Raw genomic sequence first — 19820 nt, forward strand, 5'->3', positions numbered from 1 at the left:
GAAATGTTTTAATAGTCTCCTTTTACTCGACTTTAGATATTTTGAGTGATGTTTGTTTACTCACTGGGATTTTATAATCTCACCACCCTCATTTCCACCCATTTCAGGTTCAGAATAGATTGTAGATAACTGATATCGGCAAGGATTACAGTTGAACTTGCCACATCCAAAGACTGTAGGTTCATTTCTTTTGATACTTTTGATCATTCGTGGGCCCACGTGTCACTGTAAATTAAATTCTATACTTTGGTTATCTGTATTACGGTATGTAAGAATTTATTTTGCTTTTACGCTATAAAAATTATTTATGCAGTGTTCTTAAAATATCGTTTTATGTGAAAATTGAATATTTTATTGAATATTTTTATTTATTATAACAGTCATAATTCCATTTTAAACGAATGTTTTAGACATCCAAAATTATTTTTGATTAAGAAATATGTGTTTTCCACTTACATACTATATTTTTAGATGTTTTTTTGAGATTTTTGGGATAAATGACAAAAATACCCCTGTGAGACGGAAATTATTATTTCATTTGTTTAAGTTGGAAACAGTTTAAAATCTTTTAAAATGTGGTATTTGGAAACAGCTACCCACAGGGGAAATGAGAAGCTGATATTAAAGCCTTGTGGGGTCTCGGTTGACATTCCGGGTAATGAATGTAAATTGAGACGTCGCGGCGGTTGTCACGGGCTCGATGGGAGTTCCGGGTCGTGACAATTAAGTTGGTATCAGAGCTGTTGGTTTGAAAGATTAGAGTTTTGGGTTTAAAGTTATTTTAAAGCTGTTTTAAAAATTTACAGTGTCAGTGTGGCCCCGAGTTAAGTTAGGTTAGGTTGAATAAAATACATGCATAAGCATATAGAGCTTGAGGTTGCCTAAACTCACTTTGTTCCCTCTTATAGATTATTATGTCTCCTCGACGCGAACAACCACCTTTCACTAGATCAGCTGGAAGGGGAAGAGGTCGTTTCCAACGTCGTCAGTTAGGTGCAATAGAGGAGGAATTGACTGCATCCACCATTCGGGCAGCACCTACTGCTGAACAAACCAAGACTCCTCCACATCCTCCACCTCCTCTACCACTTACTAGTATTCCTGCTATGCCTCTTGAGGCAGTTCAGGCATTAGCAGCCTTCTTTACTGCTATTGCTGGCCAGGCTCAAGCTGGTCAAGCTCTTCCTACAGTTCCTCTGGCTGCTCCTTCAGTACCACCATCCCCACCTCCTGTCCCACCACCAGTGCTGGATGTTTCTGATTCTAAGAAGCTTAAAGAGGCTAGGCAACATAATTGTGTTTCTTTTATGGGTGAGTCGGACGCAACCATGGCTAAAGAGGTGGTGCGAATGGCTTTAAGAGCTGAGAAGCTTGCGAATGAAAATAAGAGTTTGCGAGCTGAGTTAGCAAAAAGGAGAAATCTAAGTGTATCTTCTAGTCAGCCACCAAACAGGGGCAAAAACTCCTCTGTTTCAGGAAGTTCACGTATATGCAGAAATTGTGGGAATTATCATGTTGGGCCGTGCAGAGGGCCTGCACGATGTTTTCATGGTGATCAACTGGGTCACATTAGGAGAGATTGTCCACAGTTAGGACGGGCTACGGTAGCTGCTCCATCTCCACCAGCTCATACGGATATACAGAGGAGAGATTCCTCTGGATTGCAACCGAGACAGGGATGATTTTGACATACCACCAAGGGTAGATTAAATAAGTTGAAATTAGTGCTCTAATAAAGTACGTATGATAGAAAGCTAGTTTGTAAGTTGTAGTTTTCATGATCATGAAATATATAAAGATTATCAATATATGGACATACATTTGGAGTTGTAATTTACAAGTTTGAAGTATTTAAGATATGATTAAATGGAATTAGCATTAGTTAGGGTACGTAAATCTTTTAATTAATTTCTATGGAGTATCCATGATAGTAGAATGGAGGAACATCGTGCAGTGATGCTATATGGTGAAATCACTATACAATATGGAAAGGGTATTTTCGAGTGGGATTTATGGACTGATGATAAGTGATGAGCAATTTGAGATACATGTAGCTATGAATAAATTTGGAGATCTTTGCTTAAACAAACTCGTATTAAATGTTATGGTAAAGATATATGAATGCTAGTGGCAAAAAAAAAATACGTTAAATCAATGTTTTGATTTCACACTTGTGATAGAAAGTTAGTCTTGCTAATTGTGGTATAGACTCGAAGGGAAGCCACACGATTGTGAATAATTGAGGTAGTAGCTTTAAAGGTGGAAGAGTTGCTAAGATAAAGTGAATTCAAACCGTTGCAACGCCACAGTACTGACTATCAAACGCTGTCACGTTAAGAACCCCTAATGGCTAGAAAGCAGAGCAAATTGAGAGTGGCATGAAGATGAAACACACGAGTTGAAGAATGGTCATTGGTTTTCATGCTAAGCTTTGTTGTTTGGAGTCTTAAGTGCATTGGGAGGTATTAAGATAAAGATGATGAGTGAAATTGCAAAGTTTTTTTTTATTATTGCCTTATATATATTGGCATGTAAGAGAAAGAAAAGTTAGAGAATTTTTGAGATGGCTACATAAAAATAAATTAACATGTGGAGTGTTAAGATGAATAATATGATGATTGAAGTCAAATCTTAAGAAATAAAGAAGACAAGAGATTAAGTCTTGTTAAAGACTAAAGAGGAAGCGAGCGAAAGGTTAGATGAATGTATGAGATACTGATAAGAGATGTCAATAGCAAGTGAGGAAAATGTAAATAAAGATTTCAATAATGATATAGCAAATGAGTTTATATAGAATATTGTTATGAGAATATACTGATCTTGTCTTGACCTTGTTGAAAGGAAAGGATTAGTAACAACACAAGTAAACTAGGTGACATGCTAGAAACCCATGGAGATAAATTGAAGCATGAGTAGTTGGGCATGCCTTTATGGAAATGATATACTTGGTGTATAAAAGAGTAAATAAGTGATTAAGTGTTTCAAGAATGTTTACACGCCCTTGAGAAAGAATTATAAGTTATACATGATGGGCATAAGATGCGTGACTTTGAAACTTGCTAAGGAGCCAAATGGCTAAGTTACGGGTTAAATGATCATATGTTATGAGACATAAATTTAAAATAAATATCCCTAAGGAAATACTCAAGAGAAGTTCTGCCATGGATCTTGTGAAAGCAAGCACTAAGTTATGTAGTTATAAAAAGGAAGCTATAAGCTGAGAGTGGTATAAGTATTAACATTAAAAAGTACTTGAGGAGAATTTAGTTTCAAGTCTTGTAATTTCAAGTACAATTTGTAAATTAGTTAAGGAAGAATGATGTTATATTCATATGAAAGAGTGGAATAAAGGATGATAGAAGTTAACCTTGATAATGAAGTCAGATAATGAAACTTTCTTAATATATTATGGGAATTGGAATTCGAAAATGCGTGAGGCATACATGATTCAAATGAATCTGAGTTTTAAGTGACAAATCAATATCGAAATGCAATAAGGATACAATATATAGGAGACATGAAGGATAATCGAGGAATAAGGATGACTTTTAGGAATTGTAGTATTGCATAAGATGCAATGATCAAGTCAAGATAAATTTTTGAGATACCAATGGGATTATAAAACATACACGCATAATAGATTATAATTCAATGGAGATGACATTGTGATGCAATGATATACAGTACAAGGAAACTTAAGCATATAATTGGAAACGATAAGAAGAGAATATAAGTATATAAATGATGAGGAACTATACACAGGCATGATGAGAATTTGTATGAATTATGAAGCTTATTCTATTGAATCTTGATTGTGGATGGGAATGAATTAAGAGAAATTAGTCTGAAGGCATTTGAAAATAGAGACTCGTATACATAATGAGGAATATAGACATTTGAATGTATATGTATATGTATGTGTGGAGTAGTGATGTACCCAACTAAATGAATAATGGTTTTAGTGGTTCAAGATTTGAACTCAATATATTTGATGAGTTGTATAGATAATGTAACGATTAAGAATCTTATCAGAAGACGATTTATGGTGACCTAAGGAATTTTGGAAAAATAGTTAAGGGAATATAATCTATAGTACGATTAAGCCATATGAGATGGATTAATAGGATTAAGAAGATTGAAATTTCCTAAATGCAAAGTAAACATGAAATATGTAGAAATAATTAAAGCCATTAATTTTCCTGAACGCTGAGGATATGTACAGGAATGAGTATGGCGTGTTAATGATGTTGTAAACTACACAATAGTGTATGAGGATAGGATGAATGAATGAAAGTCGAGAAGTTTGATATGGAATGAAGTAATAAGATAGTGATTGGTATACCTAAATAAGAATAAAATGCGATCGAAATTGGTATGATTGAGATGGAGTTATGGTTCAAGCTTAATGATAGTAATAAAAGCATGCTTGGTGTCTCGATATAAGAGATCATAATTGTGAAGGTTATTGTTGATCTGATTTTAAAGGATAATAATAGACATAAGCGAAGTACTTGAGTTGAATTGGAGGTAAATGAGGTGAACAAATCGAAATTCCCTATAAAGGGGAAGACATAAGAAGTCGAGCATTAGATGAGAAAATAATACCCCTACCTTTTCTCTGAGTTCAGTACATGAAATTTTGAGGTCAAAATTTTATTTTAAGGGGGGTAGTGTTGTCAAGCCCGACCTTATAAAATACTTTCCATGTCATTCATATGATTGACAATATGCTTGCATACTTGGAAAGCCCTGAAAGAAAAATCGTTAAAAGACGACAATGTACCAAATGGTACAATTAAGTTAATTTAAGTCTCGAACTAGATCAAATAGAGAATTGAAAATGAAATTAAGAATATTAAAGTCCCAGAATGGTTTAATATGGTGATTTGGAGTTCGAGGATCAATTTGAAGTCAAACTAGAATTTTTACTGTCTAGGGGCAAAATGGTCATTTGCCACCCAAGGACACAATGGGAATTTTTAGAAAAGAATTTTTTTAGCCCCATTTGACTTATTGGAGTATGATTTGAGTATTGGAGTATAATTTGAGGGTTTGGCAGTGAAAAAGTTTAATTCCAGTGATTTCTAGAGTGTAGGGGCAAAATCGTAATTTTGCCACTCGCGGACAAAATTTGAGATTTTGAGAGAATTTAGATCAAATTTGACAAATTGGAGAATGGTATGAGTATAAGGGATGAAAAATATGTCTATGGGCAATTTTTCAATTTTTGGGGCAAAAATGTAATTTTTGACTTTTACGGGGGTAAAAGTGTAAATTTCAAAAATTACTCCACCAAGACTTTGGATAAGTCTGAGAATTTTACCTAAGCTATGGATATGTGGGACAAGTGTATGGTGAAAATTTGGAAATAAATGGATGGCTAGAATTTAAGGAATTAATAAAACATTAAAAAAATGAATAAAATAATATTATATTATTTTAGCCTTTAAAAAGGTGAAAATTCCGGAATTCTCATCTTCTTCAGCTGTCCAAACCAGGGGAGAAAAGGGGAAAAAAAAAAACAAGAATCCTACCTGAAAAATTTGGAGAAAATCAAGAGAAATCAAGAAATCAAGCATTAAAAAGGTAAATTTCATTGATTTTCCTTGTGATTTTCACTACCCATGCATTTTTTTCTCATTTCCATGCAAAATTAGAAAGTGGGTATGGACACCCATGCTGGCCAAACCTCCATGGATGAGTTTTGAGCTTGATTTTTGGTTGATTTTAATTGAATTAAGTGATTTTAGTTAAGTTATATTGAAATATAGCAAAAATAAGCTAGAAATATAATTTTCTCCCATTGAAACCCATTATGCTGAATTTTCTAGGGGAATATTGGCTGCTGATCTTGATGGTTATTTGAGGAATTATGATGAATAATGATGAATTATGAGCCTAGAAAAATAATAGAAATTTTCGGAGCAAAAATACAAATTTTTACCCACTAGGGGTATTTTCGTAATCTGTTATCGGGACTGATAATTTGCACCACACTGAGGGACATTAAGTCAATTTGGGTGCAATTGAGGTATAGAAACTGAAAAAAATTAATTTGGAGTTTAAACGGACGCGTATATCAATTTATCGGGTAAAAGACCGAAATAGGCTAACACCGCATTTAGGCAAAAATTTAGACATTTTTGCATTCCATATCAAGCATTAGTAGTCTAAATTAGTTTAATTTCAATTTACTACCAATGTGGTGAATTTCTCGATTTTTTACTGTGTCAAGGTGGTGAGTCCTCCGATAAAGGCAAAGGAATTGCACCCGAGGACTAGTAGTCTGAGTATTTCAAAAATCCCCACTCTAGACACGGTGAGTAACCTTACCATCATTTTAATTATCTAAAGTATGTTTTTATTCGGTTTTGGTGAATTTTATGAAAATGAGTTCAAATGGTAAATTTTTATGTTTTGTAAACAAAATGAGTTTAAATGAAAATATTTTATAAATTGTCTTGAAATGAAATAACGATTTTGCAAATAGAGTAATTGGAGACCACTGATATGTTGTAAATTTAAAATTGAATTAATGGCTTATGTTATTGTATTGGTATGACTGGCTGGGCTATGTTTTTTATGAATTGTATGAATTGCTTTATTTTACCCTTGCAAGCTGGGTAGTAATATATTAGCCCTGTCATGCTGTCAAAATTTTATTGTATGGTGGGTTTGACCTGCTGCAGTGGGCTGGATTCTGTGGACTAGCCTATTAGAGGGGCACGGAATCCTGTTATATTTTTACCTCGGTTGGAGAGGCGAGTAGGGTAACTCCTGAGGTATAACTTTTAGAGTTCACTTCACGCCAAACCACCTCGTGAAGGGGAACTCGGCCAACGTCAAGGAATGGCTATGTTTTCAAAATAAAAACATGACTTTCTAATAGCCTTGGCGGACTCAGTTGGGATAGCCCTCGGCCAAGGTATCCCAAATAACTGAGTATGATAATAATTTTTGGCATGAGCCAAGCTTTTTAAGAAATTCATAAGCCATGCTGATTACTTGCTTTAAATAAATTGATTTCATTTGGTTGAAATAAGTTGAAAGATGATAAATTACAGTTTGATGAAATGTTTTAATAGTCTCCTTTTACTCGACTTTAGATATTTTGAGTGATGTTTGTTTACTCACTGGGATTTTATAATCTCACCACCCTCATTTCCACCCATTTCAGGTTCAGAATAGATTGTAGATAACTGATATCGGCAAGGATTACAGTTGAACTTGCCACATCCAAAGACTGTAGGTTCATTTCTTTTGATACTTTTGATCATTCGTGGGCCCACGTGTCACTGTAAATTAAATTCTATACTTTGGTTATCTGTATTACGGTATGTAAGAATTTATTTTGCTTTTACGCTATAAAAATTATTTATGCAGTGTTCTTAAAATATCGTTTTATGTGAAAATTGAATATTTTATTGAATATTTTTATTTTATTATAACAGTCATAATTCCATTTTAAACGAATGTTTTAGACATCCAAAATTATTTTTGATTAAGAAATATGTGTTTTCCACTTACATACTATATTTTTAGATGTTTTTTTGAGATTTTTGGGATAAATGACAAAAATACCCCTGTGAGACGGAAATTATTATTTCATTTGTTTAAGTTGGAAACAGTTTAAAATCTTTTAAAATGTGGTATTTGGAAACAGCTACCCACAGGGGAAATGAGAAGCTGATATTAAAGCCTTGTGGGGTCTCGGTTGACATTCCGGGTAATGAATGTAAATTGAGACGTCGCGGCGGTTGTCACGGGCTCGATGGGAGTTCCGGGTCGTGACAATTAAGTTGGTATCAGAGCTGTTGGTTTGAAAGATTAGAGTTTTGGGTTTAAAGTTATTTTAAAGCTGTTTTAAAAATTTACAGTGTCAGTGTGGCCCCGAGTTAAGTTAGGTTAGGTTGAATAAAATACATGCATAAGCATATAGAGCTTGAGGTTGCCTAAACTCACTTTGTTCCCTCTTATAGATTATTATGTCTCCTCGACGCGAACAACCACCTTTCACTAGATCAGCTGGAAGGGGAAGAGGTCGTTTCCAACGTCGTCAGTTAGGTGCAATAGAGGAGGAATTGACTGCATCCACCATTCGGGCAGCACCTACTGCTGAACAAACCAAGACTCCTCCACATCCTCCACCTCCTCTACCACTTACTAGTATTCCTGCTATGCCTCTTGAGGCAGTTCAGGCATTAGCAGCCTTCTTTACTGCTATTGCTGGCCAGGCTCAAGCTGGTCAAGCTCTTCCTACAGTTCCTCTGGCTGCTCCTTCAGTACCACCATCCCCACCTCCTGTCCCACCACCAGTGCTGGATGTTTCTGATTCTAAGAAGCTTAAAGAGGCTAGGCAACATAATTGTGTTTCTTTTATGGGTGAGTCGGACGCAACCATGGCTAAAGAGGTGGTGCGAATGGCTTTAAGAGCTGAGAAGCTTGCGAATGAAAATAAGAGTTTGCGAGCTGAGTTAGCAAAAAGGAGAAATCTAAGTGTATCTTCTAGTCAGCCACCAAACAGGGGCAAAAACTCCTCTGTTTCAGGAAGTTCACGTATATGCAGAAATTGTGGGAATTATCATGTTGGGCCGTGCAGAGGGCCTGCACGATGTTTTCATGGTGATCAACTGGGTCACATTAGGAGAGATTGTCCACAGTTAGGACGGGCTACGGTAGCTGCTCCATCTCCACCAGCTCATACGGATATACAGAGGAGAGATTCCTCTGGATTGCAACCGAGACAGGGATGATTTTGACATACCACCAAGGGTAGATTAAATAAGTTGAAATTAGTGCTCTAATAAAGTACGTATGATAGAAAGCTAGTTTGTAAGTTGTAGTTTTCATGATCATGAAATATATAAAGATTATCAATATATGGACATACATTTGGAGTTGTAATTTACAAGTTTGAAGTATTTAAGATATGATTAAATGGAATTAGCATTAGTTAGGGTACGTAAATCTTTTAATTAATTTCTATGGAGTATCCATGATAGTAGAATGGAGGAACATCGTGCAGTGATGCTATATGGTGAAATCACTATACAATATGGAAAGGGTATTTTCGAGTGGGATTTATGGACTGATGATAAGTGATGAGCAATTTGAGATACATGTAGCTATGAATAAATTTGGAGATCTTTGCTTAAACAAACTCGTATTAAATGTTATGGTAAAGATATATGAATGCTAGTGGCAAAAAAAAAATACGTTAAATCAATGTTTTGATTTCACACTTGTGATAGAAAGTTAGTCTTGCTAATTGTGGTATAGACTCGAAGGGAAGCCACACGATTGTGAATAATTGAGGTAGTAGCTTTAAAGGTGGAAGAGTTGCTAAGATAAAGTGAATTCAAACCGTTGCAACGCCACAGTACTGACTATCAAACGCTGTCACGTTAAGAACCCCTAATGGCTAGAAAGCAGAGCAAATTGAGAGTGGCATGAAGATGAAACACACGAGTTGAAGAATGGTCATTGGTTTTCATGCTAAGCTTTGTTGTTTGGAGTCTTAAGTGCATTGGGAGGTATTAAGATAAAGATGATGAGTGAAATTGCAAAGTTTTTTTTTATTATTGCCTTATATATATTGGCATGTAAGAGAAAGAAAAGTTAGAGAATTTTTGAGATGGCTACATAAAAATAAATTAACATGTGGAGTGTTAAGATGAATAATATGATGATTGAAGTCAAATCTTAAGAAATAAAGAAGACAAGAGATTAAGTCTTGTTAAAGACTAAAGAGGAAGCGAGCGAAAGGTTAGATGAATGTATGAGATACTGATAAGAGATGTCAATAGCAAGTGAGGAAAATGTAAATAAAGATTTCAATAATGATATAGCAAATGAGTTTATATAGAATATTGTTATGAGAATATACTGATCTTGTCTTGACCTTGTTGAAAGGAAAGGATTAGTAACAACACAAGTAAACTAGGTGACATGCTAGAAACCCATGGAGATAAATTGAAGCATGAGTAGTTGGGCATGCCTTTATGGAAATGATATACTTGGTGTATAAAAGAGTAAATAAGTGATTAAGTGTTTCAAGAATGTTTACACGCCCTTGAGAAAGAATTATAAGTTATACATGATGGGCATAAGATGCGTGACTTTGAAACTTGCTAAGGAGCCAAATGGCTAAGTTACGGGTTAAATGATCATATGTTATGAGACATAAATTTAAAATAAATATCCCTAAGGAAATACTCAAGAGAAGTTCTGCCATGGATCTTGTGAAAGCAAGCACTAAGTTATGTAGTTATAAAAAGGAAGCTATAAGCTGAGAGTGGTATAAGTATTAACATTAAAAAGTACTTGAGGAGAATTTAGTTTCAAGTCTTGTAATTTCAAGTACAATTTGTAAATTAGTTAAGGAAGAATGATGTTATATTCATATGAAAGAGTGGAATAAAGGATGATAGAAGTTAACCTTGATAATGAAGTCAGATAATGAAACTTTCTTAATATATTATGGGAATTGGAATTCGAAAATGCGTGAGGCATACATGATTCAAATGAATCTGAGTTTTAAGTGACAAATCAATATCGAAATGCAATAAGGATACAATATATAGGAGACATGAAGGATAATCGAGGAATAAGGATGACTTTTAGGAATTGTAGTATTGCATAAGATGCAATGATCAAGTCAAGATAAATTTTTGAGATACCAATGGGATTATAAAACATACACGCATAATAGATTATAATTCAATGGAGATGACATTGTGATGCAATGATATACAGTACAAGGAAACTTAAGCATATAATTGGAAACGATAAGAAGAGAATATAAGTATATAAATGATGAGGAACTATACACAGGCATGATGAGAATTTGTATGAATTATGAAGCTTATTCTATTGAATCTTGATTGTGGATGGGAATGAATTAAGAGAAATTAGTCTGAAGGCATTTGAAAATAGAGACTCGTATACATAATGAGGAATATAGACATTTGAATGTATATGTATATGTATGTGTGGAGTAGTGATGTACCCAACTAAATGAATAATGGTTTTAGTGGTTCAAGATTTGAACTCAATATATTTGATGAGTTGTATAGATAATGTAACGATTAAGAATCTTATCAGAAGACGATTTATGGTGACCTAAGGAATTTTGGAAAAATAGTTAAGGGAATATAATCTATAGTACGATTAAGCCATATGAGATGGATTAATAGGATTAAGAAGATTGAAATTTCCTAAATGCAAAGTAAACATGAAATATGTAGAAATAATTAAAGCCATTAATTTTCCTGAACGCTGAGGATATGTACAGGAATGAGTATGGCGTGTTAATGATGTTGTAAACTACACAATAGTGTATGAGGATAGGATGAATGAATGAAAGTCGAGAAGTTTGATATGGAATGAAGTAATAAGATAGTGATTGGTATACCTAAATAAGAATAAAATGCGATCGAAATTGGTATGATTGAGATGGAGTTATGGTTCAAGCTTAATGATAGTAATAAAAGCATGCTTGGTGTCTCGATATAAGAGATCATAATTGTGAAGGTTATTGTTGATCTGATTTTAAAGGATAATAATAGACATAAGCGAAGTACTTGAGTTGAATTGGAGGTAAATGAGGTGAACAAATCGAAATTCCCTATAAAGGGGAAGACATAAGAAGTCGAGCATTAGATGAGAAAATAATACCCCTACCTTTTCTCTGAGTTCAGTACATGAAATTTTGAGGTCAAAATTTTATTTTAAGGGGGGTAGTGTTGTCAAGCCCGACCTTATAAAATACTTTCCATGTCATTCATATGATTGACAATATGCTTGCATACTTGGAAAGCCCTGAAAGAAAAATCGTTAAAAGACGACAATGTACCAAATGGTACAATTAAGTTAATTTAAGTCTCGAACTAGATCAAATAGAGAATTGAAAATGAAATTAAGAATATTAAAGTCCCAGAATGGTTTAATATGGTGATTTGGAGTTCGAGGATCAATTTGAAGTCAAACTAGAATTTTTACTGTCTAGGGGCAAAATGGTCATTTGCCACCCAAGGACACAATGGGAATTTTTAGAAAAGAATTTTTTTAGCCCCATTTGACTTATTGGAGTATGATTTGAGTATTGGAGTATAATTTGAGGGTTTGGCAGTGAAAAAGTTTAATTCCAGTGATTTCTAGAGTGTAGGGGCAAAATCGTAATTTTGCCACTCGCGGACAAAATTTGAGATTTTGAGAGAATTTAGATCAAATTTGACAAATTGGAGAATGGTATGAGTATAAGGGATGAAAAATATGTCTATGGGCAATTTTTCAATTTTTGGGGCAAAAATGTAATTTTTGACTTTTACGGGGGTAAAAGTGTAAATTTCAAAAATTACTCCACCAAGACTTTGGATAAGTCTGAGAATTTTACCTAAGCTATGGATATGTGGGACAAGTGTATGGTGAAAATTTGGAAATAAATGGATGGCTAGAATTTAAGGAATTAATAAAACATTAAAAAAATGAATAAAATAATATTATATTATTTTAGCCTTTAAAAAGGTGAAAATTCCGGAATTCTCATCTTCTTCAGCTGTCCAAACCAGGGGAGAAAAGGGGAAAAAAAAAAACAAGAATCCTACCTGAAAAATTTGGAGAAAATCAAGAGAAATCAAGAAATCAAGCATTAAAAAGGTAAATTTCATTGATTTTCCTTGTGATTTTCACTACCCATGCATTTTTTTCTCATTTCCATGCAAAATTAGAAAGTGGGTATGGACACCCATGCTGGCCAAACCTCCATGGATGAGTTTTGAGCTTGATTTTTGGTTGATTTTAATTGAATTAAGTGATTTTAGTTAAGTTATATTGAAATATAGCAAAAATAAGCTAGAAATATAATTTTCTCCCATTGAAACCCATTATGCTGAATTTTCTAGGGGAATATTGGCTGCTGATCTTGATGGTTATTTGAGGAATTATGATGAATAATGATGAATTATGAGCCTAGAAAAATAATGGAATTTTTCGGAGCAAAAATACAAATTTTTACCCACTAGGGGTATTTTCGTAATCTGTTATCGGGACTGATAATTTGCACCACACTGAGGGACATTAAGTCAATTTGGGTGCAATTGAGGTATAGAAACTGAAAAAAATTAATTTGGAGTTTAAACGGACGCGTATATCAATTTATCGGGTAAAAGACCGAAATAGGCTAACACCGCATTTAGGCAAAAATTTAGACATTTTTGCATTCCATATCAAGCATTAGTAGTCTAAATTAGTTTAATTTCAATTTACTACCAATGTGGTGAATTTCTCGATTTTTTACTGTGTCAAGGTGGTGAGTCCTCCGATAAAGGCAAAGGAATTGCACCCGAGGACTAGTAGTCTGAGTATTTCAAAAATCCCCACTCTAGACACGGTGAGTAACCTTACCATCATTTTAATTATCTAAAGTATGTTTTTATTCGGTTTTGGTGAATTTTATGAAAATGAGTTCAAATGGTAAATTTTTATGTTTTGTAAACAAAATGAGTTTAAATGAAAATATTTTATAAATTGTCTTGAAATGAAATAACGATTTTGCAAATAGAGTAATTGGAGACCACTGATATGTTGTAAATTTAAAATTGAATTAATGGCTTATGTTATTGTATTGGTATGACTGGCTGGGCTATGTTTTTTATGAATTGTATGAATTGCTTTATTTTACCCTTGCAAGCTGGGTAGTAATATATTAGCCCTGTCATGCTGTCAAAATTTTATTGTATGGTGGGTTTGACCTGCTGCAGTGGGCTGGATTCTGTGGACTAGCCTATTAGAGGGGCACGGAATCCTGTTATATTTTTACCTCGGTTGGAGAGGCGAGTAGGGTAACTCCTGAGGTATAACTTTTAGAGTTCACTTCACGCCAAACCACCTCGTGAAGGGGAACTCGGCCAACGTCAAGGAATGGCTATGTTTTCAAAATAAAAACATGACTTTCTAATAGCCTTGGCGGACTCAGTTGGGATAGCCCTCGGCCAAGGTATCCCAAATAACTGAGTATGATAATAATTTTTGGCATGAGCCAAGCTTTTTAAGAAATTCATAAGCCATGCTGATTACTTGCTTTAAATAAATTGATTTCATTTGGTTGAAATAAGTTGAAAGATGATAAATTACAGTTTGATGAAATGTTTTAATAGTCTCCTTTTACTCGACTTTAGATATTTTGAGTGATGTTTGTTTACTCACTGGGATTTTATAATCTCACCACCCTCATTTCCACCCATTTCAGGTTCAGAATAGATTGTAGATAACTGATATCGGCAAGGATTACAGTTGAACTTGCCACATCCAAAGACTGTAGGTTCATTTCTTTTGATACTTTTGATCATTCGTGGGCCCACGTGTCACTGTAAATTAAATTCTATACTTTGGTTATCTGTATTACGGTATGTAAGAATTTATTTTGCTTTTACGCTATAAAAATTATTTATGCAGTGTTCTTAAAATATCGTTTTATGTGAAAATTGAATATTTTATTGAATATTTTTATTTTATTATAACAGTCATAATTCCATTTTAAACGAATGTTTTAGACATCCAAAATTATTTTTGATTAAGAAATATGTGTTTTCCACTTACATACTATATTTTTAGATGTTTTTTTGAGATTTTTGGGATAAATGACAAAAATACCCCTGTGAGACGGAAATTATTATTTCATTTGTTTAAGTTGGAAACAGTTTAAAATCTTTTAAAATGTGGTATTTGGAAACAGCTACCCACAGGGGAAATGAGAAGCTGATATTAAAGCCTTGTGGGGTCTCGGTTGACATTCCGGGTAATGAATGTAAATTGAGACGTCGCGGCGGTTGTCACGGGCTCGATGGGAGTTCCGGGTCGTGACACCTTTGGTTTTAAAGTTGTTTTAAGGAATCTACATTGACATTGCGTGGCCCCAAGTCTAGTTAAGTTAAGATAAGTTAAGTTAAGTTAAGTTAGGTTCGATTGAATAGAATGTATGCATCTACATATAGAAATCTACATACTTTTGAGATGCATAAATAATTATGCAATTACTATTTGATTGCATATAGGTTTTGAGGTGCACTGGTGACATACACACCATGTCTAGAAGAGGTGGTAGTCTCAATACCTCTCATAGTGATAGCGAGGGATCTCTAGATTCTACGGCTAGAAGCAAATGGCACCCTGATATAGGTGATTCGGAAGGTGGTCCATCCCGAATTCTTAATAACAGAATTCCTCTAAACTTAGCAGAATGGGTTCATAATAAGGAAAGCTTTGAGAGTAGCCAGAATTTTGAAAGTGAGAGTAGCTCCAATATTCTGAAAACTGATATAGATTTTCTTTTGAAACAATCCGAGGAGTACTATAGAGAACATACGAGGAAGACAATTGCAAGGGGAGATATTCGTCTTAGGAAGGGGGTAAACGTTGTACGCCATTTTCCTCCTGGATGTGGAAGGAATGCTGCACCGGTGAGTGCCGAGAAAATTAGGATAAGACAACAAGCTTGGATTGAAAAACAAAGAAGGAAATCTTAGGAGGAGGAAAACCTAGAAGAGGATCTTCAGAAGGACTCGGAGTAGAATATTCCGATAAGATCAGATTAAGATGATGATCCCAAGGACATGTAATATTTTCGTAGGATTTTACACTACTTTAACTCTAAGTAGATGTTGTGTAAAAGAGATAATAATAATCTGTACAAAGAAGGAAAAATAGTTTGACTTTTAAAGTATAGGACTAGAATGTATTATAAAATGGTTGTTTAAGTAACTGAAGGTATATGGGAATCTTTTAGTGTAACAGAGATAAATTGGTGATATAATTATTGAGGAAAGTTATAGAATGAAGCAATAAGGTTATAAATGACATTCGAAATGGATAATGTGATTACATTAATGATTGTAATTTAAGCATGAAGGGGATTATTCAGTGATGTTATGACAATATGAGATAATAGTTGGGCACAAATATAACCCAATGAAGTTAAATTATGGAATATGGGGAATATAAAAGTTTGATTCAGTAAGGATTGTGAGAATAAAGTGAGGAGGAAGCCGAGCTATTTTCGTAGTTAATTATACCGAAAGTCAAGAAGATTATTGGAGTATAAGACAAAAAATATAATTGGATAGGGATGACAATAAATTTGAGGAAAGTTGTAGATAGTAAGCAACTTATGTGTGGAGTGGTATATTTATCATGAATTTATTACACTGTATGGAAAGGATGTTTTGAGGTGGAATTTTATGAATGTTGATAAAAGTCAAAAGATGACATGAGATGGAAGTATTAATCTGGCTTAATGTGTATGATAAGAAAATAGAAGGTACCTATACTTATGGAACTCATGATATATATCTAAAAGGGAAACCACTGGTTGAGAATGATTGATGTGGTGACTTTCAATGCAGACAAATAGCTTTGATGAGAAAATTTCTAATAGCTACAATACTTCAGCATTGACTGTTCAACGCTATACTGCTCCAAATACCTCACGCTTATGATGCATGAGTAAGATGGGAGTGACACGATAATGAGCTTACAAATTGAATTTTGGTTGTTGGTCATTGTGTTTTGTTATCTGGGAGTCTTAAATATTCTGGAGAATGTTTACCCAAATGAATTGAAAAACTTCTTTATTGCGTTGTATATGGGCATATAATTAAAAAAAAAAAATTGAAAGATTCTTGAGATGACTATAGTGAGATGAGATACCAAGTAATGAAAGTGTGAAGGAAGAATTACGAGACTGGTATAAAAAAAATCAGTTTATATAGAATATCATTATGAGAATTTGTAATATCTGTTTTGATACAGTAAAATGACAAGGGTTAGTAACGACAAGAGGCTAATTGTGTGGCACCCTGGAAACCTTTGAAGATGAGTTAGGGATTGAATGGATGAGTATGTATTTATATATCTTTAAGAGTAAATGTTTTAGGAATACATAAACATCTTTGAGAAGAGATTATAATCATACACAGCAAGTATGAAACGTAAAATTTTTAAAAACTTGCTGAGAAGCCTAACGGCTAAATCACAAGTTAAGGGATCACATGCTGTGAGACATAAGTTTAAGATAGATATTCCCAAGGAAATACTCAAGAGAAGTTTTGCTGTGGATCTCGTTAAAGCAAGCACTAAGTTATGTGATTATAAAAAGAAGTTGTAAGCTGAGAGTGATATTAGTATTAGTATTGAAAAATACTTGAGGAGAATCTAGTTTTAAGTTTTACAATTTCAAGTACAATTTATAAATTAGTTAAGGAAGAATGATGTTATGTTCATATGAAGGAGTGGAACAAAGGATGATAGAAGTTGACCTTGAAAATGAAGTCAGATAATGAAACTTTCCTAATATATTATGGAAATTGGAATTCGAAAATGCTTAAGGCATACATGATTCAAATGGGTTTGAGTCTTAAGTGACAAATCAATATCGTAAAGCAAGAAAGATACAAGGTAATATAGAGGCATGAAAGATGATTAAGGACAAAAAGGATGACTCTTAGGAATTGTGGTATTGCATGAGATGCAATGATCAAGTTGAGATAAATCTTTGAGGCATCAATAGGATTATAAAGCATTTAATTGAACTGAAGGTGAACGAGGGAAATAAATTGAATGTCCTTATAGAAGGAACAAGGAGTAGGATCATAGAAGGAGATTGATAACGCAACATCGACGCGAATTCGAGGACGAATTCTATTTAAGTTGGGGAGATTGAAATACCCCATACTTTGATATGGTGATAAATAAAGTTGATCGAATGCAAATTGAGGTCAATTAAAATGTTTAGAAGTGATAAAAGACGAAAGGAGTAGTTTAGGATAAAATGTTTCGCAAGTGAGAAAATAATAATAAAATAATAATAATTTTATCGGAGGAGAATTTGTGAGATAAAAGGCGATTTGGAAGTCAAGTGAGGCATAATAAGGTATTTTTGGTACCAAGGAGACAAGATAAAATTTTTAGAATAAAATAATATTTTATTAATAAAATAATATTAAAATATTAATATTTAGCCGGATGTCGAAGTTAATCAAGAAGGAGGATCATATGGTTGATCCAAGTGGGGGAGAAGATGACAAGCCCGAATCTACAGAAATATTTGTGATGACATACATGTGGTGGATAGCATGTTTACATGCTAAGAGAGTCTTGAAAAATTTACAAAAGTCGGTATTGTACCTAGAGATACAATAAAGTTGATTTAAGCCTCGAACTAGATCAAATAGAGAATTTACAATGAAATTAAGAATTTTAAAGTCCCAGAATGGGTTAATATGGTGATTCGGAGTTCGAGGATCAATTTGGAGTCAAACTGGAATTTTCGCTATCCAAGGGCAAAATGGTCATTTGCCACCTGGGGACAAAATGGAAATTTTTAGAAAAGATTTTTGGCCCCATTTGACTTATTGGAGTAAGATTTGAGGTTTAGAAGTGAAAAATTTTAATTTCGGTATACTTTGGAGTAAAAGGGTAAAATGGTAATTTTACCATTCGAAATCGAAAATTTAATTTTTTGAAAGGATTTTGATCAAATTTAATTATTTGGAGTGTGAAATGAGTATGAGGAGTGAAAATTATGCATTATGGAAAATTTTCAATTTTTGGGGTAAAAATGTAATTTTTGAAAAGTTCAGGGGCAAAAGTGTAATTTTGAAAAATTTGCTCCACCAAAACTTTGGAAAAATCTGGAAATTTCACTTAAGACTTGGATAAGTCAAAGGGAATGCATGGTGAAAAAAATAGGACAAGTGGATGGCTAGAAAAAAAAATGAATTAATAAAATATTTAAAATATGAATAAAATAATATTATTTCATTAAACAATAAAAAGGCATAAAAAAAAATCAGCCCACCCATTCTTCTTCTTCAACATTCGGCCAAGCAAGGAACAAGAGAGAGAAAGGAGAAAACAAAACCCTAGAGAGAGAAAATCAAAGAAAAAGTGTGAATTTTCAAGGAAATTAAGTGAAAAAGGTGAGATTTTTTCTATTAAGCTTGAGTTTTCTTATTCCCAAGCATTTCTCTTTATTTTCCATGATTAAATTACATGTTTTCATGATGAATTCAATTCTGAAAAAATGGGTTAGGAGAGAGAAAGTTGTTGGATTTATTTGATTTTAATTTATGTTAGTGTTTTTAGTTAGTTTAGCATATTTAGAAACAAAACAACAAGAAAAGAATTTATTTTCTCCCCCAACCATTAATGGCTGAATTTACCATGTAGTGAGTGAGGATGAGTTTGATTTTATTCTAGGAGAATTGGTTACGGAATAATGAATTATGAGCCTAGAAAAATAATGAGAATTTTCGGAGCAAAAATACGAATTTTTACCCACTAGGGGTATTTTCGTAATTTGCTGTTGGGACTGATAATTTGCATCACACTGAGGGACATTAAGTTAATTTGGGTGCAATTGAGGTATAGAAACTGAAAAGAATTAAATTGGAGTTTAAACGAACCCGTTAGGAATTTAATCGGGTGATAAGAAGAATTAGGCCAATACCGGGTTTAGATAGTTACCAGTGCATTTTTGCATTTCATATCATGCATTGGTAGTCTAAATTAGTTTAATTTTGATTTAGTACCAACTTAGTGAAATTCTCGATTTTGTACTGTGTCAAGGTGGTGAGTCCTCCAATAAAGGCAAGAAAATTGCATCCGAGGACCAGCAGACAGAGTGCTTCGAAAGTCTGCATTCTAGACATTGTGAGTAAACTTATTATCGTCTTAATTATCTAGAGTAGTTTTATACAACTGTGTGATTTTATGAAAAATGGGTTTAAATGGTAAATTGTTATGTTTTAGGAGAAATTGTAATT

General features: G+C 33.7%; 2 protein-coding genes and 1 long non-coding RNA gene across 3 annotated transcripts in view; all 3 read left to right on the plus strand.

The window, feature by feature from the left end:
• The window catches only part of LOC148760763 (uncharacterized), a 68814-nt gene that overhangs the window by 43136 nt on the left and 5858 nt on the right, over positions 1–19820 (plus strand). The gene's annotated exons all lie outside the window — the stretch shown is intronic.
• LOC148760764 (uncharacterized) lies at positions 107–5458 on the plus strand. Its single transcript, XM_088810295.1, has 3 exons — positions 107–175; positions 909–1285; positions 5455–5458. Exons 2-3 carry the CDS (start codon positions 915–917, stop codon positions 5456–5458), a joined length of 375 nt encoding a protein of 124 aa, XP_088666421.1. The 5' UTR covers positions 107–175; positions 909–914.
• LOC148760765 (uncharacterized) lies at positions 7177–12529 on the plus strand. The gene is made up of 3 exons (XM_088810296.1): positions 7177–7245; positions 7980–8356; positions 12526–12529. Exons 2-3 carry the CDS (start codon positions 7986–7988, stop codon positions 12527–12529), a joined length of 375 nt encoding a protein of 124 aa, XP_088666422.1. The 5' UTR covers positions 7177–7245; positions 7980–7985.

This window comes from Theobroma cacao, chromosome 9, assembly GCF_053813885.1.
Source record: "Theobroma cacao isolate CCN51 chromosome 9, ASM5381388v1, whole genome shotgun sequence".
Taxonomy (NCBI): Eukaryota; Viridiplantae; Streptophyta; class Magnoliopsida; order Malvales; family Malvaceae; genus Theobroma; species Theobroma cacao.

What these genes read in the sequence shown, in the direction of transcription:
- LOC148760764 (XM_088810295.1), top strand. Translation starts at nt 915, where the DNA reads ATGTCTCCTCGACGCGAACAACCACCTTTCACTAGATCAGCTGGAAGG.
- LOC148760765 (XM_088810296.1), top strand. Translation starts at nt 7,986, where the DNA reads ATGTCTCCTCGACGCGAACAACCACCTTTCACTAGATCAGCTGGAAGG.